Here is a 20,315-nt window from a genome sequence, read left to right on the forward strand (position 1 = left end):
AATATTTTTTCAAAAAGAAAAAACTATTGCGACCATGCAAAAAGATACTTTGATAGATATTTAGAAATCGAAAAACACTTTAGGCAGTATCGAATTAAAAGCAAAATGAAATAAAGTGCTGTTTTGTGTCAAAAAGTCATAGCCTACTTATAATTTAATAGTAAATTGTTCATTCCTCTAATTTCAAAACGGTTTCAAGTTAGGTATAGGGAGTGTTACATAAAAAATGCTTAGAATTTTACAAGGAATCCGAAAATGTAAAAAAATTGGGGGTATCTATTTAAAAAAACAAAGTTGCTACCTGCCTAGCTTTTTTGAGAACACCCTGTATATTAATTTTTTCTTCAAAAAAATCCTCGTCGAAAAATAAAATTGTGTGTCCGAGGGTTTTTGAAAATATCTCTTGGATTAGAAATTATTGAATTTATTCCATACTTTACGACCGCACTGTATAGTCTTAGCATCGAACGAAAACACTAGTCAGATTATTGAAATCGCTTTATTTATATTTTATGTTAATAAATAGTTTTTCAAAGATGTGAATTAAGTTATTTAACTAACGTATTGAAACATTTGCGCTATAGATCCCAAACAATAAAATCACTTGTTCTGCCGTTATAAGCTTGGACATTTTTGGTATATAGCCCAGAACATAGTGGTGTTATAGACCTTTTTTGTATTCCCAAGAAATACATGCGAAATAATTTCCATTCGGATTTATTATGAAACTCACCTTGACCCACCTTGACTATTGATAAACGATAATGGAAAAAAATGATTTTTACCATAAGAAAGCATCTTGAAATTGAATTGAAGTAATAACGAAATATTCTTCATTCAATCCTAGCCAGGCACCAAAGTCTCCTTAGACGTCCATAAATTACATATTTACATTTTTCCTTGAACTAGCGTGTTTTATAATGATTAAATGGAAATTTATTTCCCTCTCTCTAAATGAAATTAGAGTGAAATTAATTCTATTTCATATTAGCCGATTTGTAGGATAGAATCAAAATAATATTCACTAATAAAACTGAACTAATTTATTCCTATTTATGAAAAGTCTTTTCCACCAGTATTGATTCTGAAACTAAATTGAATACTGTTACTAACTGCGCCTTGGTGACTCGAAATTACAGTTTTTTTATCAAAAGAGGTGAAAATTGATAAATAAAGGAAAACACGAAATTTGATTAAAATGTGCCCTATAATTTGGGTAATAGTACGTTATATAATGGAAAGAACATGTATATAATAACTGCTTTTCACTAACACATCGCCGTTCCCAGACAAATTTTATTTATCAATCTCTTATCTGACTTTGCTATAAAAAAATTTGACATTTAAAATGGTGAACGTACTTAAAACGTGTTATTGGAATTTTTTACAGATTCTTTAAACATTTGTCTTGGTCAAAAATGGTAAAAATCAGTCAAACAAAAACCTTTTGGAACAATCAAAACATTGAATTGATGGATTATCAGCCGTACAGTCCTTGTTTGGCACTCATTGATTTCTTCTTATTATCGCAGATCAAAAATGTATTGCGAAGTCAACGTTTTTCTACACCTGAAAAAGTACGAGTTGATGCATCCAAATCACATGTTTTGGAGGTACCTCAATCAATAGAAACAAATGCTTCGAAAATTGGTTTAAACGCATACCAAAGTTGATCTTAACAAAGAATATTTTGAAAAGCAACTTTTCGATTTTGCCATTGAAGATTCGATCAGCTAGCTCTATTTGGGCCAACAAGAACGGCTATTTCTTATAAACAAAAAATATTTTCCATATTTAGATATTTCATTTGCATGGTAGAAGAAAAATCTAGTCTCCGTTCCATCTGTTTAAAATTTAATTTGTTAATGTTGTTTCTATTTATGGTTAAATTGTGTTATTTCTGCTGTTTTTGTTCATAAATCTCACTTCAAATTCTCCTTATAAAACAACTGTTCGAGCTCAGCTATGACGACAGGTCGGAAAGTATGGACGTTGTTGAGAAACTGGGAATGTGAGACCTCGAAAAATAAATTTTTGTAGGCAAAGAACCATTAATAGAAGAAGAAAATATGATTTTAAATTAAGTTGATCGAAGCAGTAAGCTTAAGGAATGTGGCAAGACAAACAAAAACGTCTTCTCAAGGTACTTGGAGGATACTTAAAGAGCAACAGCTACATTCTTATCATTAAAGACAAGTCCAAGAGCTCATGGCAGAGGATCTACTGGTTAGAGTGGATTTTTTGTCAAACATTATTAACACTTATTTAATGTTAATGTTTGGGCAGCAACTTTAAATAACAAATTGATAGGTTATCACATTCTACCTGGAAATTTAAATGATAATATATACCTAGATTTATTAAGCAATTACTTATTCGAGATACTCGAAGATTTAACACCAAACGAGGGATGATCTATATTTTTAATGCACGACGGTTTAGTAACCATTTTCCGAATTGATGGATTGGTAGAGGCTGCAGAAACTCCGATTCATTGGCCTCCGGCGATTTTAATCCCTTGGATTATATAATTTGGTCGTATCTTAGAGAAAAAGTTTATAGTGAAGAGGTAAATTCACCTCAAGAATCGGAAGACACTTAATGACCTCAAAGCTGATTCCCAATCGTTTAGGAGGTTAATGGATTCTTTAGAAGATAGGATAAACTTGTGTATTCTTGAAAACATTCTGAATACCTACTCTAATTGAATTTTTCTTGTAATTTTTAGTTTAATTAATACTTTATACCAGCATCGGTTATATTACTTTATAATTTTCAATCAAAATATTCCGAAAACTGTATATAGTATCGAGTTTTATCAAAAGTACTTTTTTTGGTCTAAAATTAAATGATATTCAAGTTCACTTGAAATTTTGCTTAATAAATCTAGTATTGCAAAAGTTATGTTCAATATTACTTGGTACGAACTGTGTTACTAGCGCCCTCTATGAGAGTCAGACATAAAAACAAATTTATTGGATGTATCAGCTTCCAAAGCATATTTGTAAAAAATTTAAATACAATGTTGCGAGTAGTTGACGCAAAATCGTGAAAAATAATTTTTTTTCTTCAACGCCCTTCATCTTTACGAAATTCTTTTACCGAACAAACCACAAATATCTTTCAGGTTTTTATCTATCCTAGAGGTAGATTTTCATTGTACTTTCTAATTTGTTTTCCTATTAACGCGTGTTTTCCTTAGTTTTTTGAACTATTATGTATTGCCTGTTATAACTAAATAAGTATTCAAAAATTCTACTTTGAAAAAGACAGTCGACCCGTTCGATGTCAAGGACAATTATTTAAAGCTACCTCGCGGGGTCGAAAGGACAGGAGGCGTTAGCGCACTATAATATTTATAAAGCAGTGATCGATACACAATAACGAAATTAAATAGACCGAAAAAAAAATTATCTAAAAAAAGGGAAGTTCACATAAACTTATTTTGTCACTAACATTTCCTTCCGTTTCCGGGATACGACCTTATAAGAGGAAACATAACTCAACAGTTGTGGAATTCACCAACCTTTTAAATGCAGTATTCAGGCTTCAATACGTACCGATATAGGGAAGAACAGAAAAAGTGGTAATGATACCCAAACTAGGAATAACCAATTATTCAAAATTATTTGAGAAAATACTATTGATAAGGATACAAACCATACTTGATCATTTTGGAAACATTCGCGTAGGTTTTTCAGCCGGGATTTTCTCTTTCTACTTAATCCTGCTATCTTGCCTTTCACGATAAGCTGTAGCAAACCGTATGGCCTAGGTAGCACGCTTTTCTTTTCTTAATAGTTACAAGCAATTCTAAATCTTTAGCCATTCTTCTCGGTACCTCCATATTGGTTACTCAATTCAAGGTATTCTTGAAATGCGTCTTTACAGCCACATTTCAAAAGCTTCTAATTTTTGCATTGTTCTACTTTTAGTGTCCCCCCTTCCTCCACACCGTGAAGTAGCTCAGGTTGCGGTTGATCAAGAGCTTTCTCATTAATAGTTCTAGAAGTGTGTCGTGATTGATAGTTTCAAATGCTTTCTCGTAATAGATAAAGCAAGCATAAACATCGTTTTGTTGATCCAGACATTGTTGAATCAAGACCTGCATCGCAAAGAGGGGTTCCCGTGTCCCATAGCCGCATCTAAATCCAAACTGTATATGACCAAAAGCTCTTCTAATTTTGTTCTTATTCTGGAATTAATAATTCTTCAGAATACCTTCAGGGTGTGACTCATTAAGCTTATCAGGTGATATTCGTTGCACTTTTTTAGGGAGTAGATTTCAACCAGTCGGATGGAATTTGACCGGTATCGAGATCTTATTAAGCAGGTTTAACACGATATTCAGATTATTCTCATTGATAATTTTTAAAAATTCAACAGGTATTTTTTCGCATCCTGTTGCTTTTCCATCCTTTATTTGATCTAGTGCTTTTATTATCTCGGGTCCATCCAGATCAAGAGTGTTCATTGCATGACGATCATCTGTGAACAAATTTTTGATGTAGGCTTTTCATATCTCAAACTGCTCTTCTTTGTCTATAATATTCTTGTTGTTTTCGTCAACCAATTTCCCAACCTGTCTTCTCCTGTTAGTATAGGTAAATTCTTTGACTCTGTTATGTACAGCTCTTCTATCTCTTGACATTTTTCTCTTAACCATTTTTCTTTAGCCTCTCATATTTCTGTTGGCTGTTCTACCTATCTCTTTACAACGCTCGGGATTGTTCTTATTTTCTTCTTTCCTCGGATAGATGTAATATTTACTACTTGATCATAACGAACTTTCTACGGAAATTTTTGAAATATCCAACTGCTTATTATGTTCAGATAATAGATTCCTACCTGAAAGACCGTTCATTAAATAAGAATATTCGACTTCGACTTATTGAAGCAGAGGTTCCTCAAGGCAGTATTTTGCGAATAAAACTGTACCTTTTACATAATTATGACATCCCTGTTACGGAAAATGGGTACATTTGCAGACACCGCAAAACTAGTTGTTGGAGAGGTTGTCAAGAATCTTCATAATTCAAATGACAAAATAGATACCTGGACTAACAAAGGGCGTATCAAAATCAATTAGGGAAAACCTGCAGGTATCAACTTCACCTATAAGTAAATAAGCAATCTACCAGTTACACTAAATGATAAGTTTATCCCATATAAGAGAACTATATCTGGAAACAATTAACATTTAATCTTGGTAGACCATTATGGGGCTGTACAAGTAATCATGCTTGACTGCAAAGTGTACAAAAGTGAATACTAAGGAAGATTGTTAACTTTTCGTGGTATATCCAGAATATAGATATACATCAAGATCTCCATATAAAAACGGTCAGAAAAGAGATTAAAAAGATTGCTGAAGGTCGCGAAGAACGACTCCTTAAATTTGGAACTTCGTGATAATCAAGACTCACTCCGCAGGTTCAAATACACGAATCCTTTTGAACTTGTGTGAAAAGTTATATATCTTGAGTAAATCATTGGGAATACTTAGGATAGTAAAGTACTTAGAAAATTGAGTTAAATGTGAAATGTCGGTTAATAGTAAGACCAAGAGCATTGTTCTGTCATTAGAAAAAAAAAATATTTTGGCTTGATCTTTGGTGATGTGCTCTATTTTAATTATTCGATTTAATTATAAATTTTATCATTTATAATCCTTTGTACATGATTGTTACACAATTTTTATTTCTATGACGTTTCTTGTTCTTATAATGGATTCATCGTATCAATTTTCAGCGTTTGTATCCACGTTTTCCAATTTTGTTAAAAGGTATCTCTGAATGCGATATCCGCTGTCAACCACTAAAGATGTCTTCCAAAGTGTCCTTCCTCAAACTGCCATCTACTATATTCGAAACGGAAGCCGAGCATCGGATATAATTTATACGATTAATAATAAAAAAACCTTTTTAGACGACGCCATCTGAAAGTTGTTCATTCTGTATTCATTTACATATCGAAAGTTGCGTTTTGAGTGTTCCATGTAGTGAAAGTGACAGCTCCGTACTGCAAAACAATTTCGCGGCGCTCTGGAGTAGTCAACTTTAACTTCCTCAAATGTCACTCTAGCCACTTCAATGTTGACAGTTGACAGTTTCACTTCGATGATTTTGCATAACCTCAAATTTTTAATTTTCTGAAATTATTTGTTTTATCCCTTTTTTTGTCTAAATTAATGAATAACAATGAATTATGATGGAAAAGAAAATCTGGAAAAGTTCTACTTTATGGTCTACATTCTCGATGATTAAAAGTATTCTCGCAATAAAACAAGATGTTCACATCAACAAATATCCAAAACTCATCAATTTCCTGAAGAAACAAAACAAAGGGTACACTACAAAAAAAATCAAAAACTTTTAACTAGAGAAAATATAATAGAACTCTTGTTACATTCTTATGCGTCGTCTAAAAAATGTTGTGTACGCCGCGGCTGAAATATTACTTTCAATCCTTGTCATACAAATAACTATTTCGACTCCTACAAATTTCTGCGTATTTGCCACCCTGTAATTGCAATAGATTGCACTTATAGCGGGAAATTCAATTATTATTAGATGAATAGAATTGTTTTGATAATATACATTCCGTAAGTTTGATGAAATAAATCAGTTTGTATTAATTCTGAAGAACGAAAAAATTTGATCTTTTTAAAAGTAGTTGAACGATCTTGACATAACGCTGATTTTTTCCAGTAGACATTTTAGAACTTGTGCCCGCCCCTGCTAGAACGTTGATATAATTCAATTTAAAACAACCCTTATAATGTCCTCTTAATAGTAAATGATACATTGCTTTTCATATTTTCAAATTTTCAAGTGAATTCGTATTTCAGGAATATATTTATTCTGTTTCAGATGTCCTAATATGGGTCAGCAGTCTTGGATGCTGGTGCGCATGGCTACAATATTTTTTGTGACTAATCAAACTTTAGCTCTATCCGATATGTAAGTACCATTTGCATTAAAATTGAATAAGAAGAAACTTTCCATCGATTCCATTATTGAGTCGAAATCTATGACCTTCAAGACTTAACTATTTAGTGTGTTTCAGCCGGTGGCATAAGCCAAAAAATATGTACAAATGAGTTAATTATAGACTCAGTATTATACAGAATGGAAGTTTCGGATTATTTCTAGCTCGATCAGCTCCGAAAAACAATAAACGTGATCCGGTGTCGTTTCCCAACATTCAAATCATGATCGGGTTTCCAAAAAGTCTTAGTAATTGTAATAATTCACTAACCGTATGCACGCTCAAATTAAGTACTTGGCTTGAAGTTTAGAAATGATAAGAACAAAAATTAATTAATTAGCAAAGGAAAACTGGACATGGACAGATTACGCTTCATTTCTATTCAGTGATGACAGACCAAAACATCCTAGGATAAGCATACCCACTGAAAACTTATCCGGCCCTCCCATTATTCGAAGACATCAAAAGCGGTAAAATGCAGAGATAATTAACTGATTAGTTTAATGAGTCATATACTCAAGCTATTTCTCCATATCCTTCACAAAAGAATGTTCGGAAAGTTAGAAGAACTAAATGGAGTAACCCATTTTGGTTTCAAAAGTGGTGTGGGTTTTGCAGCAGTTTTCTGCCTAAATATCCTGCTTTAACCAACGAAAAGATATTTACATCACATTCATCGACTACAAGAAGGCGTTTGATACCGTCAAGCATGACACTATGATAAAAACTCTGCAAAGCGCCAACATCTACAGCAGAGATATAAGAATTATTCAAAACCTCTACTGGAACTAGAAAGCAAGGGCTAGACTGAATCAGACACAGACTTCAAAGTTTTAAAAGGGGTACGTCAGGGGTGTGTTTTGTCTCCTATGCTGTTCAATCTCTATGTAGAGAATGTACTTGCTGAGGCCCTTGAGGGCTCTGATTATGGCGTTAAAGTTAATGGATAACCACTGAAGTAGAAATACAATTTTAAGTGTCCAACTGCATATAGATAACACGCCTATTGAGCAAGTGAAGACGTTCAGCTATCTAGGGATAACTATAAATGAGAAAAGGGACCCACAGCAGGAAATTGATGCCGCATTGAACACGCAAGACACGCATCCTTTGACCCTCGGTATAGAATGGTCAAATGTTATGTGTGGTCAATTTTACTGTACGGCATGGAAACATGGACATTAAAGATATCGTCCATCAATAAACTATAAGCCTATGTCATGGCAACGCAATATAAAACACTGTACTGGCATAGATAGCACCTGTGAGCTGTGTCATGCCGCTACAAATAGGTGCAAGGAAGTAGAAGAAGAAGGATATTGTCAGTAAAAAATATAAACGGTTTTATCTTATGGATATCACTATAAAAATCATTATGGCCTTTACTAGCTGTAACATAAAGTTTTGGTCAGCAAGCAAAGTAATTGTTCACCTTCTTCAATAAGAACATTGTACTTTTCTTCTTTCACAACTTCCAACCTGTGTGAGTTCTGATAATCCTCAACTAATTTGATAGATATGTTGCTTCAGGAAATTTCAACCTTTTTGAAAGTATTGTGGAGATTTGTGTATATAATTCTATATCTAGAAAGCACCAATTGAAATCTAGTTTGAGGCATAACACAGTAATTCGTTACGCATAAACTGAATAGCTTCCATAGAAATCAATGTGCCGTCACAAGAATGAAACTTGTGAAGAACTAAATCAATCTGGAACATCAATGGACAACTTTCGATTTACTTCTTTTCACCTGGTATGATTTCTCCCAGGTTGATTACAGTTTTGGATACAGTCCCTTCTAGCACTGTGGCTCAAAAAATAACACCATATCATCCTCATAAATACAGTCACAGCTTGCTCTTAGGATGCAAGACTCAGAGCTCGGTGGCTGAGTCCCGATAACCATTTCATTGACGTCTGTCGTTTCGCGTGAACTTAGGCTAAATGGAAGTGTACTTCAGTATGCCTTTGTCTAGGTTAAGTATGAACTCGTGTTTTCTCATGAAATGAATTCCCAGGATTACTTCGTCTATGATATCAGCACTCATGTAGGAACGACGTCAAGCCCAAGGCTATTTCAACATTCGTTTTCTCTTTTGACCTCTGGGTTCTGGCCCGTTGTTGTGCGAAATTTCACTCCTGGTATGGATTCAACTTCTTTTCATAATAGATCAGTGGATCCCCCTCAAATATTCGAGACGGTTTTTCAAGTCATCGACTTCTTTTGTGATGTTTTTCACTTGTTCGGCTATTTGTCTTGTTCTTTCTACAGACTTCTAGAATAATGACTCTATTTTTGTACATAGTGATAGTTTTTATTTGAATTTTATTATATTCTAATTCTTGTTAGATACATAAAAGTACTAGAACATTGGGGATAGCAGCAAATTTGGAGATGAGAGTGGATTCAGTTTTTTGTGATTTTGCTAATGCCTTCGATTGTGTTTATCATGAAATTCTGATTAACAAACTAAAGGTATTCTCTTAAAATGGTTCATATCTTACCTTGAATGTCGAAAACAAGAAGCTAATGACAAAGTTTAAAGTAAATTTCCAACTACCGGTGGAATTTCTCAGTGCTCATTTTTGGGTCCAGTTCTTTTTTTGCTATTCATTGATGATATCACAGACTTACGAATCAATGGTAGGACATATTGCGAATTCTATTTTGAAAAACACGAAATTCTATTTTTTCTTGCTCTTTTCATTTAAGAATCTTTTACTTTCACGATTCAACTAAAAGACCCATTCATGCCTTTTAATATTTTATCCATATTTTGAAACGATTCTAAGTCATTTTCGTACTCAACTGAAACTTCTTGAAATCCATTCTTGAATCCTCATGTTTTATATATGTTTTGAAACAAAATAATTGGGTCTTACTCATGATGATGATGAATACTTCCCAAAAACTTGTAATCATAGGTCAATATAGAGTTCTAATTTCATCTAGCTCTTGGTAGTTGATGTTGGAAAAGACTTTTCTTTGAACAATGTGGTTGCTTTGGAATCTCAAACACTGTGCCCATAATCTCTGATGCATTCCATTGTTTTCACATTTTGTGTATTCACAAAAAAATTCACTCGAATCACGTTTGAAAATAACATAACAATTGATAGAGTTTTTAATGATTGATGATAATTTTTATACTTAAATCTTCAATTCCGTATAGAATTTACCTGGCTTCAAATAGCTGAGAACGTGGTTCTTGATACGTATATATTCAAGAAAAGTCTTTGCCTTTCCACAATAATCATCTTTACAGGGTGATTGATTAGTATAATAGAGTTCAGTGCTTTCTTTGTCTTTTTAGATATCAATGTGAATGTTCCAGAATGTTGTTCTATATTAAAGAAGCACCCTATATTTTATTTGAAAACAGCTCACAATAATATAGGGTTGAGATGCATTCTACAAAGTATTTAATAAGGTATAACCAATTTTTCATAAAATGTAGCTCGACAGGGTATTGAAAGTTATAATTAATTTTACGTAAATATCGTTATAAGTTCTATACCCTGTAGAATATAAGAGAAATAAAAGAATGAAAATCTGTTGCGATCAAAGCATTCGAGTAGTGTTGAAAATTCTGGAACATTATTTATTTTGTTTATATTCATTGAATCTGATTTAGGGTGAATCAAAATACTAATACATTATTTTATTGGTTTGTACAAATCACCCTGCATTTTTGATAGATAAATGTCGCTACAGTTCCAAGAAAATTAACCAATTCGTCGAAAAAATAAAATGACTAACTACTATATACGTTTTTGTTGAAAGAGAACTTCGATACTCCGATGTCTATAGGGCAAATGAAAACCTTTGTCGTTGATTGAAATTCAACATGAGTCAATATAATTGAATTTTATTTTGGTACAACTCAGCGAAAGGTCCTTGGGGAATTCGACCGGTTGAAATGATTATACGAGAATCACTAACGAGCAAATGTCATCGATATGTATTATTGATAGATGTTATAAACGGAAAACCAAATTTTGAGTGTCCTGGAGGCTGTTCGCCATAAAAACTTCAATATTATAATATATTGTACGGGAAAATATAACGAAAATATAATTAACAACGAGACTCATAGCAAAAGTGATTTTGAATTCCGATATGTATAATTTATGAGGAGAAGCTTGATTAAAATTCTTGTCATACAAAATGGGGATGCAAAAAATTCGACATAAAGAAAATGCTGTAACATAGAAAAAAATTTTATCATACGAGTTATAGGCATTTGATGTTACGAAATCAGAACTAATATCATTACGCATGTCCATGTAGTGCGTTTAACTGAATAAATATTATCTGAAGGCCAGGGGCGGCTCATGCCCAACGGTTAACAATTCCTAACTTTTACATGGACAATCTGTACAATCAACAAAAAGGTACTCTTCATTTAACTCCACAAAATTTATAGTTTAGGAGGTATGTAGATTTTTATATCGGTGCACATGCCAAGGAAACGGTTCGCCATAAAGAGACATTCTGAAGAAAATTTTCATAAACTGTAATTATTTATTAAAAAACTTACGTATTGAAGCACATTGAAACATTGTTAATGAAACTGGATACTGTCGATTATGTTACTTATAAGAGGAAAAAATTGGAATTTTAAGAAAATTTATCACGCACTATTTCTGCCTATACATCAACACAAATGGATGTTGATTCTTCGTTTGAATTGAACCGTGAGGATTGTCATCTGCGAATAAATGTAAATTAATAAAACCGTCTCGTGTGAAGCCAGCTTCATCAGTAAACATTACTTTTTCAACAAATGTTTTATCAACTCGTTTATCCAGAAACCAATCCTCTACTTCCATGACTTGCACTTTCTGGATGTTAATGGGGTGAAGAAGTTGCTCCTGGAAAATCCTATGGACAGTTGTTGTTGATAGCTTGAATTATAGTGACGTTTTGCTTGAGCTATCTAGTGAGATCAGCATCAATTGCATTAATGCATTTTGCTCTAAAGCTGGTGTTCGTATAGTTCGTTGTTGACCTTCGCCATCTTTTTTTGGACACTCTCTAAAATACCATTTTATAAAAAATAATTGAACTAGGTTACTTAATTTATATGGACAAACCTTCAAAAAAATATCGTCCGTAGACTCTGGAGATGTGTAGAAGTGAAACATGCCCACTACGAACTTCTATTTTTTTTGTTTTGTTTTTTATCAGTTGAAGGCTAACCTGTACCTCCTGTTAGTATTTCCAATAAATAATTATAATTTATGATAATTTTCTTCAGAATGTCTCTTTATGACGAACGGTTTCCATGAAAAATTCATTTCTCAAACCACGAATTTTATTGAGTTAAACATAGAGTAACATTTTGTTGAGGAATCGATTGAAAAATTTATTTTTGCTATATTGAGATACAAGAAATTATACAAGAAAGGATCATCAAATACTACAAAACTATAGAAACCCATCCAAATCCACTACTAGAGGAGTTGTTAACGCCATGAAACGCGAAAAGACTGAAAAAATGTTGGCCAATAGACCTAATATGAGGTGTTAGAGGTTGTATCACTGGATGTAAGCCTCACCAAGACATTTTAGATGTTATATTATGTAGCACTCGCGAGCAAATTAACCCATAGAATGTAAAAAAAATTCCGATTGGTTATAATAAAAAAATCTTTAGATTGTATAGGTTGTCCCTGTAGTGAAGTGAATAACCTAGTTCCATTATTACTTATAAAATTGTATTTTAGGGAGTGTCTTACCAAAAAAGATGGCGAAGCTCAACAACGGACTATGCGAACACCAGCACCATTAGATGCTGATCCCACAACTAGCGCACGCGAAATGTCACTACAATTTTACATATAAACTTTTTATAGGATATTTCAGGAGGAACTTTTTCATCCCTTTAACATCCATGCCATGGAAGTAGAGGATTTTCCTACAAGAGTGAAATACGTTTGTTGGTTGCTGGATAAACAACAAGTTGATAAAACATTTGAAAAGTACTGTTTACTGAAGAAGCTGGCTTCACACGAGACGGTTTTATTAATTTACATTTATTGGCAGTTGAAAATCCTCACGGTTCAATTCAAACGAAGAATCAACATCCATTTGTGTTGATGTATAGGCAGAAATAGTGCGTGATAAATTTTCCTAAATTCCAATTTTTTCCTCTTATAAGTAACATAATCGACAGTATCCAGTTTCATTAACAATGTTTCATTGTGCTTCAATACGTAAGTTTTTTCAATAAATAATTATAATTTATGAAAATTTTCTTCAGCATGTCTCTTTATGGCGAACCGTTTCCTTGGCATGTGCACCGATATAAAAATCTACATACCTACTAAACTATAAATTTTGTGGAGTTAAGCGAAGGGTACCTTTTTTTTGATTGTACAGGTTGTCCATGTAAAAGTTACAGATTGTTAACCGTTGGGCATGAGTCTCCCCTGGCCTTCAGAGAGTATTTAATCAGTTAAACGCACTTCATGGACATACGTAATGATATTAGTTCTGATTTCGTAATATCAAAGGCCTATAACTCGTATGATAAAAATTTTTTCTATGTTACAGCATTATCTTTATGGCGAATTTCTTACATCCCCTTCGATTTTGTATGACAACAAGAATTTTAATCAAGCTTCTCCTCATAAATTATACATTATGAATCTATTTCCTTCTTCTTCTATTTCATTCGAGTTATCGGAATTCAAATCTCGATCTTGTTCCTCGTTGTCAATTATATTTCGTTCAATTTTCCCGTACATTTTTTCCCGTTGCTATCCATTGGGTATGATCCACGCCTGGTATTCAGATAGTAGATAAAATGTTTCATGTCACAGTATTATTTTTACATCATGTGTTCATATATTTAATGGAAAATACCATTTATGACTATCATATTTCATTAGTTTCTTTCCTGATCAGGCTGAGCTTTAGTACTCCTCTATTGTATCCTATTTTTTTATGCTTGTTTCAGATTTGAAGAAGGTAAATCCGACAAAGAAATTTTGGACAACCTTCTTAAAGCAACACGTTACGACAAGAGGCTTTTACCGCCTGTTAGAGGTAAGTTTTAGTAGAAACGGGCACTTGTCAGTGTTGCCTGGTAGATCGTTAGATAGAGATGATTTGACATGAATTGAATATGAATAAGGAATTTTCGACGTTGTTGTTTCTATGTTATTAGGTTAGATCTAAATATATCGCATTCCTTCAATATCAATATGTGCATAACCGAACTATTATACTGTAAATCAGATTGGATTGACATAATTTATAATTAGTTATAGGTATTTCAAGTTAATTGGCCAAAAGTTTAAATTTCCATTAAATTTTTTTTCTACTTTATAATAGGTATAATCATTGGATTTTGGAAATATACTGAAACATGTAATTTTTTTGTTTAGTGGACACATATATATAAATATAACGAATATACAGGGTGTCCTACGACAAGTTAAAACTATCTGTATATGGCAAAATATTTATAGTATATATATAAATATATATATAGTGTATTCAGTATGAATATCGCCAACGGTTTCAGAAATTCCAACTTAACAGCTAAAGATAGAGATGCGCATTTTTTTTGTAAAATGTTTCATTGTTCTATTGTAATAATGTCCAACTTCCACGTTTTCTCTTGTTCTTTAATCGTATGTTTAACTGCTTTTACAGCGTCCAAAAACATTTGTTTAACTTTGTCCTTTTATCTGTGCCCATACCAGTTCAATCGGGTTTAGTTCACAATGATATCGTAAATACGGTTACCAACCGTCCCATATTTCCCGGGACGGTCCCGTGTCCCACCTTGCCCCTCAGGATAGGAAGTTTGAAAAAATTCGTGAAGGAAGCTGAAAAACAGTGGCAAGAACTTGTCAAACATGTACCAACGACGTGGTTGTCATTAGGCCCAACCCTTGAGAAGATTTTAAAATCTTATCCTGCTCTTGTTTCATATTTTTTCTTTTTAGTAGAAAATTGCCTAAACGCGGGGCTTCGAAGATCAACCAGAAACATTTGATCACAAGAAACCTCTGCATCTTTTAATTTTCATATATGTAACACTGGATTCTTTCTACCATGAAACGTTTAAAAGAAACAAATTATTGCTAGGAAAAAAAATTTCCAATTGCTTGGTTCCTATCTAAGGATGGCCAAATTTTTTATGACAACCTTTGCCACTATTTAGATAATCATTTTGACTACGGCGGTGATAACCTTTTAAAGAGAATATCTTGTCAATCTACGATAGAGTATATCTCTATTGAAGGCTTTTTAGAAGCTGCTACTTCACTGGAAATACCAAGAAAAATCTCCATAGATTATCTATCCTATGATCATTCTGGTGTAGACCAGTTTTTTCCTGAAGATAGCAAGCGTTCTACTTTGACGGTGCTGGAGAAATGGGATCAAAAACCTTTTTGTCTTGCATACAAAAAAATTACATTGGAAAAAGTAGTGACTGATTACGAATGTCAAAATAATACAGTCGTTAATTTTCTGTATTGTTTTCGTGAATATCGTTCGCTATAAGAATTGTGGATAGCATTCGAAAATAGTATTTATGTGTTTCTTCCGATATAATTTCGAAATATAATATTTCGAAAATATATTCTGCCGTTCTTCAAGGGAGAAAACATTTACTGTCTTGGCTCGACGGATATTGAATTAGTGTGAAGAGTGTGATGTCAATCGACCCTTTTTGTCGATATTAACATGCCCAATGCGTCGCAGTTGCAAGGGTTTGTATCCACTAACTAGTTTCGACGTTATTACGTCTCATCAGAGTAGTTTAACAACATTCGTTCTAACTTGAGACCCGAACTAAATATAACGTCAAAGAGCATCGCTATTTGGTTTATGTAGTTAAACATTCCCCAGCGAACGCTAGCTGGCGCCATCCCCATTCCAACTGCGAACCATTGGAAGGGTAGAAATCTAGCGTAGTCGCTGATAATATAGATTTCGTTGGTAAATGATGGTAAAATACTACTATTTACCTCTGAAATAATTTCCAAATTTAATATTTCGAAAATATATTCACAAGCCACTGTTGAATTAAATTATTTTGAAATAATACCCGGTTACTTATGTTTTTCTTCAAATATAATCCCTGTTCCAAAACTACACCCAAGTATGTTCACACTTTCTATGTATATTATATTTAAGAAAGTTTAATGTTTAGTTCAACAATCCAATAGTCGAACAATTGAATTAGAAATTCTGCAACAGTAATTGGCACAACGTAACAATATTATATAAAACAGGCGTCCATTTCCTTCGAAGTACTTTTCGCGCTAATAGATTTTGTTGGATTTGGATCGACTTGAAAGACCCATACAGTCGACTGTTGTTTAGTTTTGAATTCATATGCAAAGATTTTTGATTCCTCGATTGTGACCATGTCATAGATGTCTTTAGAAGCACCGCAATTGAATTTTTTTACAGTCAAATATTCATGCAACATTTAAAGTATGCGACGAGAACTAATGTCCAAGTATGCATTAATCTGATGATATGCCACACGACGATCCTGCAATATCTGTTTATCCATAGCATCGATTTTTTCTGTCACTACAGCCGATTTTGGACGACCTTCACAAAAATCATTCTGAGTGAAATGTGATCACGATTAAATTCGGAAAACCAGCGAAACACAGTGGTTCTAGATGGTGCTTCATCACCAAAAGTCAAAGCAGTTGATCTACACGAGAGAATGTTCCCTATTTGAGCTCATTTTTTGAACAAGATGAATGTTTCAAATATCTTCTAACAACTCAAATAGTACTTCTATGACAACACGTTCTGAGTACGTTCAAGATTAAAAACAGCAAAATTTATTATGGTAATGACAGATTTGACATATCCACACCAGTGTTGCCGTATCTCAAACCTTAGGTAGCAACCTTAGTATATGGAAAACCTTAAATTGTATTTTCGGAGCATTCGTCAGGAAGAAATAAGATTAGAACAAAATTTCAACATTTTTGACAAATTAGTTTGAACATTTTTCTATTGTTCTATACAAATTATACAAAAAATAATACCACTAAAAGCCCGGAAACTTGTATTTAAAATTATGAAAATTGTTGGAAATATTTAGATTATTCTGTAATAATATATAAATTAACCATACTTAATTTTCTTCTTCTTCTTCTTTTTCTTCTTCTTCTTCTTACGTTAGGACTAGGTCCTGTATTTTCATCAAGGGTTTGCCAGGAGTAGTTGGGATGCTGAGGACCAGCTTTCACACCACCTTATAGGTGGTCGTCCAGGAGGTCGAGTTGTGTCTGGTTTCTTTTCTTTTGCAATTTTTGCTAACCGTTCATTTGGCATTCTGTCAACATGGTTTCTCCATTCTCTTCTGCGACTCCTTGCCCATCTTCCTACATCCTGAATATCGCACATGTCCTTTATTTTTTCATTTTTCTTCCGATCGAGTAACGTATGTCCTGTTATTATACTTAATACTTAATATACTTAATTTTGGATCAGTAAATACATAAAAACAGATTATATTCAAATGAAATTTCACAAGACAAATTGATGAGAAAATAGAGTATAATGGAGTGGCCTGCCATATCTCCTGATTTATTTTTTTTTATCAAAAAAGCATTGAGTGCCAAAAAAAAAGCTAATAATGAGGATAAAGTAACATCACCCCGTCAAATGACAAATCAGTTGATGCATAATAATCTGCTTTACTCAAATAATGGTGTGGAATGAATTTTCAGATAAAGACGTAACATCCAGACTATAGAGGCACTTTAGCTGGATGAACTTTACCGAGACGGATCGATAACATTGCCAAGTCCTCATACCAATCTCACGAGATTAAATGGCGTCAGTGCGTCCCCAAAACTCATTCAATTTGTATTGTAGCATAGTGTAGATTTATCACAGAAAGCGGAATAATTGAAAAATTAATTTGAATCAAGTTACTCTAAAGAAGTAATCTAGAGCGCGCTTCTGAACGCTCATTTTAAAACCTGCAGTACTTACAACTAAGGGTCGAACATATAATTGGACCTGGTCAAAACATTCGTATTGATTAGCACTTTAAGCTATTATGAGGTGAATATCGTTTTTTGTTAAATTTATATATCTCTAAAATACTTATAAACAAATACGCTGTTTTTTTCATGAAAATTTGTACATTCAAACTTCTGTAATGTATTAAAAGATAATATTTAAAAGTTATACTACACTTCATTTTGAAGCTTAAGCTTTAACGTTTAATATGAGCTGTTTAAAATCTTCTTTATTTGAAACTATTTTTCATATTTCGGCTCGGCATCCTCGAAAAATCGATTCTATGCATCAAAAAACGCTCTAAAACTGGGTATGAACAGCTACAGGACCCCCGCGTTGCTGCCGTATTAGAAAGAGTTGAAATAAAATATATTTATACCATGTGGTTCATAATCACGTTATACATATCACGTGATTAATGATGTAATTAAATGACGACAAATTGATGTCAGTTTTTTGTCATTTGACACTTGGAATGAAACTGGAAGCATTTGTCATGGTTTCCAAAAAATTTAATGAAAATTATAAGAATTTCGTTAAAAAATATTTTTCTATTCTCAATATTAACGGCGATAAATGGAATGTCAAAATATGATGAATCACTCTGTAAATAGTTTCAACATTATAGTGACAAGTGCATTATTTTAGCACTAGACTAATTATCTTGTGCTGTAGTGTATTTTCCAAGTCTTATGTAATGTCCCAAATTACTTAACTTTAAGCACAAAATTACTCAAACAAATATTCATAGTTCTTATAATATAAATTGCAGATTATAAAAACCCTTGCCGACAATTTTGTTTGATCTACCATAGGCGTAGACACCTCATTTTATAAATTTATTATTTTTATTAATACTTTTAAAAATATCTATATCTTATCGTTAAAAGGCAATCGAATCATTATAAATTGGACGGCATTCTACTCGTTAATCTGCTCAAACTGAATAATTAATTATAAAACGTAAATATACGAGTACCATGTTCCTGCCTGTGAGGGAGTTTGATTTAAACAGGCTACCCTTTTTGTACCCCATTTGTTTTTTTTTTCTGAAAAACGAAATTTCCAAGCAAAAACCTTAACTCGATAAATGGAAATTTTATTTTCTCTAGTTGATTCAGCAGTATAAAGAATGCCATATTTCTACTTATTTAAAGAAATTTAAAAATTAATTGAATCTCACTAAGTAACGCCACTGCATATCACAGATTGTCTGGCAGGAATATTTCGAAGAAACTTTGTACATACGCCTTTCGACAGCTTGTTTTAGTTGGTAAACTGTGGAGATGATGAGTCCACGTGGACTGACTGTTAGATGTTTGTGTATGAGTTCCGTGAGTATATATGAAATATTGATGATAATTTAAAGAAAATAATGACTGGAAATACAATAATGAGTCCTTACGGCAAATAATCGCTAGATAAGTAAGCGGGCTTCAAACGGAAATTCCTGAGCTGGTACATAAACTTCTTAACCAGACTCTAGATATTTCATTTTTCCATAAAACAGCGATTAAATATGATGAATTATTTTGGTTTATTTGAAATATTTTAGCTATAAGTAATAAATCAAAATCTGTTGTAGTATTTACAATATCAATGTATTTTGTAACAGAAATTTTTTAGTGGACGCATTGTGATTATTACCTTTAAGGTATGTGTGTTATAGACATTTTGCATGCATATATTTTGGTTCTTGAATTATTTTTATCACTTTTACCTTCACACTGCTAGTATCATTTTATCAATAATATCTGAAGTTCATTAGAATCCGTTCATGAGCCTATTTTAGTCGGTTGCAGCAGTCAAATGTTGAAAATCGTGCGCCCAGCTTAAGAGGTGGTGCGCAAGCACGGAATATCCGTCTAGACCTACTAAAATGGGGCAAAGCCGGGAAACCTCACTGGCCCGACTATAAGGGGCCGATGCAGTGAAAAGGTTAATACCGATAAATACTGAATAAAAACTTTTTTTGAGTAAAATAACGTAAAATAAAGTGTTCCTTTACTTCTACAAAAATTATTTGAACGTGTATTAGACAAGTTGGAGAAATTACAATACAAATCGTAGATATGTGCTCGTAAAAAACCATCCTCAAATTAAATTACTCGAATTTCATGATTTTTTGTACCTCCCCCCTTCCTTATCACAGTTGGCCCCCCTCCCTAGTAATTAATTGAAAATAGCGATTCCATAGTCAGTTAAGTCATTTAAATTATTTTTTGATAAAATTAACATCAAATCGAACAATTAACAAAACAAAAAGTGATTGACTATATTAATTAAAGAAATTGTCAAAAA

At 32.9% G+C, this 20,315-nt stretch overlaps 1 protein-coding gene across 11 annotated transcripts in view; it reads left to right on the forward strand.

Moving 5' to 3' along the window:
• Positions 1-20,315, forward strand: part of LOC130894644 (glutamate-gated chloride channel) — a 108,887-nt gene that overhangs the window by 31,354 nt on the left and 57,218 nt on the right. For all 11 annotated transcript variants that reach the window (XM_057801574.1, XM_057801571.1, XM_057801579.1 and 8 more), the window contains 2 exons: positions 6,873-6,962; positions 13,957-14,045. In XM_057801574.1, the coding sequence (XP_057657557.1) occupies positions 6,883-6,962; positions 13,957-14,045 (169 nt within the window). In that variant the 5' untranslated portion in view covers positions 6,873-6,882. The remainder of the gene's footprint in view (positions 1-6,872; positions 6,963-13,956; positions 14,046-20,315) is intronic.

Source organism: Diorhabda carinulata, chromosome 5 (genome assembly GCF_026250575.1).
Source record: "Diorhabda carinulata isolate Delta chromosome 5, icDioCari1.1, whole genome shotgun sequence".
Lineage (NCBI taxonomy): Eukaryota > Metazoa > Arthropoda > Insecta > Coleoptera > Chrysomelidae > Diorhabda > Diorhabda carinulata.